The sequence below is a fragment of the Ixodes scapularis genome, unplaced genomic scaffold (genome assembly GCF_016920785.2).
Source record: "Ixodes scapularis isolate PalLabHiFi unplaced genomic scaffold, ASM1692078v2 PGA_scaffold13__105_contigs__length_92229423, whole genome shotgun sequence".
Classification (NCBI taxonomy): domain Eukaryota; kingdom Metazoa; phylum Arthropoda; class Arachnida; order Ixodida; family Ixodidae; genus Ixodes; species Ixodes scapularis.
Genome location: NW_024609839.1, coordinates 48,148,340 through 48,152,995, shown reverse-complemented (window position 1 = coordinate 48,152,995; position 4,656 = coordinate 48,148,340). Strand labels below are relative to the sequence as shown.

Below are 4,656 nucleotides of genomic sequence, written 5' to 3'. Positions count from 1 at the left end.
CTAGTTCAGTAGACTCCCCCTTGTGTTGTCTTGTTAGTGGAAAAAAATAATACTTGTAGTTTTTAAGGTTTCAGAGAAAAAGGGTCAAACGTCGGAAAAAAATGATGTTTTGATATAATTGACTTTGAAGTGAAAAAAAGGCGCTTTATAATAAACTTGCACTCTAGAATAGCATGCTGATGTATCAGTTCGGTAGCCACCAGCCAGATTGTCACCTCCATAGTCAATATTTAGTTTTTTTGTTTGCTGCCTTGCCTTGTGGGCCTCTTTTGTGACGAGCTGTGTAGCCCTGTCTCCACAGTAAAGTCGTCGCCGGTCACCGTCCAGCAACCACTGCGCCGTGAATCATCCTGGTGAAACACTAAGTAGAGGCCCGAAGTTGTCAGTTTTGACGTCTCTCTCATCTATGTGTCCAAAAGCACTTTTCACAGTTCAGAAAGTAGGTGCAGGCGACGCCAGCTCGTAGTGCTGCTTTTTCAACCAGCTGCAAGTCCTCACCGCACACTTTACACACCCAGCTTTCGGCGACGGTACAGGAAAGAAGGTCGATGTCAATCAGTTCATAGTCGCAGTCACTAACACTTGCCTTGAGCTCTTTAAAGCGTGCTGCCGAGTGCGACAGCTTCGAAGAGGACGCACACGTGGTAGCTGCTGCGTCGGGCATCGGAACGCGTTGCGGGGACTCGGTGGCATGAGAAATTGACCTATGCCGACTAGCCTGGAAGCGACGCTTTCGAAATACCTTCTTCGTCATTCGATTAACATTCTAGCTCCAGTGTAAAAGTGAATAATAAATTACCTTGCCCGTGGAAGCATGCCGAAGCAGAAGCAAAAGTATGCGCGTCGGGACTATTACCGGCAGTGTCTGAGGATTTATGGGGGTAAAAAAGTAAAAGCTGGACAGCTTTTTGCTGTTGCTGGACGAGCAATAAACATTCCGCTAAACCTAGGGAAAACCTGCGTTTCTTTACTGTTTTTTTTTTCACAACATAGGAGAGATACAGATCATGCATAGGTGTAAAAGGGGGCGTGGTCGGTCACCACCTAGGTTTCGGCAAAGGTCATTTTTCCTGTAGATAAATCGCGCACGCTCAAATTGCACACACAGCATTGTTCAGGAAAGACTGGGAAATCCAAATCCCTAAAAAACAAAAAAAAAAATATATTTTTTTTTTTAAATTTTGTTTTAACAAATTACCATAAACTTTACGTAATTGTATATCATTTCCTGCGTTAACAATGCTTGTGGGGACAAAGCTGCAGAATAAAGCTTTACCGAGCATGGCTTCGCATTGAGGTGCCCTGACTCATTTTGCGGCCAAATTTTTTTTTATTATGCTTCTCGAGAAGAGTTGTTTAGTAGCCTAACAATTAGCGATACGGTTTAAATGGCATAATGCTTTGCGAATCGCTTGTAACGGGACGGTATGGAAAAATAAAGAATTTTGTGAACATATTTCGAGTACAATGGATATTATGCAAAAGCGTTAAAATGATCCACGCGAGGGTCGGCACAGGATCGTTGGCCGCTTCCTGCTGGTGGTGCTTTTGAGTGGGGTGGCAACGCCTTGTGTGCGACGAGGTGCACAGTAGGGCGAGAGACCCGCCGCGGCCGCTGCTTTGTGATGCTGCCGGTGCAGGCGGTAAGCGAGCACCAGTTAGCCTTGGTGTAGAACATGACAATAAGCGTTCGCGTCGGTGCACACTGGCACAGGTAGGCCACGAAAATGGATCGAAGAACATGTTTGAATTGTAATAATATGTAGGGGTACTCTGGCTGGAGTTTTGTTAGTTTGTGTGCTGTTTTGTTTTAGATCTGGTTATTTCTTTTTCCCATATAACAATTACCATGGAGTAGCCGGCATTGTTATTAACAGTGCCAACAACTTCATTATTTTTATTTGCTTATTAACGCAGAGAGAGAGAGAGAGAAAGTGGGTAAAATTCCAAGAACACTCTAAAAAGGATTACACGCAAAATGTTAGACGATATGCTTTTCATAAGACACGAGTAGAAACGCGAAGTGCTTGTTTTAAGACAGAGTTTAAATAAACAATAAGGATTTAAACGATAGCGAGTTCAACCGAGAAGGGCATAATAACAAAAGTGTAGTATTTTGATTTGCACGAGATGGCGCTACTTGACATCTCCTTTTTAAAGTAGCCATCTCGTGCATCCATGTAAAAATAAAAAGGACAGCACGCGACGGCATGAGCCGCGCGTGATCTGCGGCCTCATCGGCCAGTGTTCGCCCCGCTCCTGAATCCGTTGGTTGTCCTTTCTTCTCGCTCCGGCGACCGTCCAGGTCCGCTCGGGGCCTGTAGTTTCCCGGCTACGTCGAACGTAAGTCACCGCCGCTTGCGTCCAATGTAGCCAGGCTTTAGAGCACCGCCGCGTCGGCGCAGGATATAACATTTTGGCGACGAGGATGGGATATTTGTTTTAATATGTAGCATTTCCTCTTTTGTAACCCGGGATTCGGGAGGGGGCTTCACTCCGCGTCGCGGGTCAGTGGTTGAGGAAACCGGCGCGTAACTGTATTCATGAAATGTATTCCTTTTTGTTCCGGGTGAACGGTAGTCATATTTTGCGGAAAGGCCGCGTTTGATGAGTTTCGGGGGGAGGCATTAGGCCTAGGTTTTCAGTACGTTCCATTTTCATCGTGAGATGACTTCGTCATCTTCGTCTTCGAGCGGCCCAACGGCGTTCCCGCCGCCGGCTGTCTTTTTGGCAGTGCCCGGTCCGCCGATAGTAGCTTGGCCGGCATGGAAGCGTGCTTTTCTGACTTTTCTTGACGCGTCGGCGTTGCATCTCGTAGAACCGTTCCGAAAAAAAGCCATCCTGTTTTCGCTGTTGGGCACTGAGGGCCAGCGCATCGTGGATGCATTTCAGCTGTACGAGACGGTTGCGGTGGAGGGGACTGACGAGTTCCAGGTTTTTCTGGAGGCAGTCGAGAAGCATTTTGAGTTTTCGGGTAGTATCGCGCTTGAACGCCAGAAGCTGCGCGGTTTGTTCCAACGTCCTGGCCAGTCGGTAACTGAGTTTCTTGCCGTGTTGCGCCATCAGGCTTCGTTTTGTGCTCTGGGGAACGCCCTCGATGAAAGACTTTGCGAGGTTTTCTTGGAAGGCCTGGAGTCCAGACGCGTTCAGGATCGCGTTCTGCAGGAGTGCGAGGGCAGCGAGCTGCCAACGCTGTCGCGGGCTATCCAGATCGCTCGCCAGTACGAGCAGAGAGCGAAGACGGCCGCAAGTTTTCGGCGGCGAGAGTCGCAAGTCCCGGTCGCGGCAGAAGTCCAGCGTGTCCAGATCGAGGAACGTCAAACGGCAGCAACACAAGATGGCGGCCAAGCGTCGTCTTCTTCGATCGAGCATGGGCAAGATGGCTACAGCGGCTACCCTCCCTGGCCTCAACCTGGCTACCCCCCGTCGCAGCTTGGACCCAGGATTCCTTGGGCTCCGGTGGCCTCCGGTCACGTGCCCCGTTTTCCGGCGAGGGTGTTCCAGCCTCAGCGTGGGCGTGAGCCCGCTCCGCCTCGGACGGGTGGGATCGGAGCAGACGACGCCTGCTACTTCTGTGGACGCCGCCGTCATGATCGAGCGGTTTGCCCGGCGTCTCAAGCGACATGCTTCTTATGTGGAAAGTGGGGACACTTTGCAGTGGCGTGTCGGAGTCGTCGCCCGCCGGCGGCTGCCTTCACCTACGATCGGCGACAGGCATCGTTCCCGGTTCAAGGCCGTGGTACTCGGCGGACCTTCGCCGACAGACAGTTCAGAGGGGACCGGCCCGGCCGGGTGAACGTGGTCGGCCAGTCGCTGTCTCCTGAGGAGCTGCCAAGCGTTAGGCTGACGGAGGAACCTGTGGTCGTCGGGACGGCCGAGCGACGAGAAGGCGGCAGCATGCGTCGTGACGCCTTCATGGCCGAGATCACGGTAAATGGGACCCCTCTTCGTCTTCTTGTTGATACCGGTTCATGTGTGTCGATCCTAAATGAACGCATGTTTAACGAAGTTAACAAGCAGCGGAGGATAAAGTTACATCCGCCGTCGACGCCTCTCGTCCACTATTTGCAAGAGACCATTCCGGTGCTTGGATGTTTTGTGGGACAAGTAATTTTTAAGAACCGCTGGACAACGTTGGAGTTTTACGTAACCAAGACTGGACGTTCGTTACTCGGCATCGACGCGGTCCGCGAGTTGCAACTGGTGTTGAATGGCGCTAAACATGAGTGTTTGTACGCGAATGCAGCTCACGGAGGAGGAGCATCACAGCGGGATGTGAGGCCCACGCCCAACCCGCAGCGACGACCGTTCACCGCGTCGTCCTGTCAAGCATCGCAAGTCCCTGGTTCTCGACCAGCGGCAAGTTTCAGACCTTCATTTGCGGAGAACCCGTCTCCTGCTTCATCGGTCTCTGAAGAGACCACACCTAAAGTCTTCGAGGACGAGTCAAGTCCGCAACGTCATCCTGAGAGTCAAGGGCTCCATAGTCCGCAACGTCATCCTGAGAGTCGAGGGCTCCATAGTCCGCAACGTCATCCTGAGAGTCGAGGGCTCCATAGTCCGCAACGTCATCCTGAGAGTCAAGGGCTCCATAGTCCGCAACATCATCCTGAGAGTCACGGACTACACGGTCCACAAGATCATCCGGGGAGTCAA

At 51.2% G+C, this 4,656-nt stretch overlaps 1 protein-coding gene across 1 annotated transcript; it reads left to right on the top strand.

The window, feature by feature from the left end:
• The first annotated feature begins 2,220 nt into the window (after positions 1-2,220).
• Positions 2,221-4,358, top strand: LOC121835495. The gene is made up of 2 exons (XM_042289739.1): positions 2,221-3,930; positions 4,247-4,358. Exons 1-2 carry the CDS (start codon positions 2,668-2,670, stop codon positions 4,277-4,279), a joined length of 1,296 nt encoding a protein of 431 aa, XP_042145673.1. The 5' UTR covers positions 2,221-2,667; the 3' UTR covers positions 4,280-4,358.
• Positions 4,359-4,656: the final 298 nt, after the last annotated feature.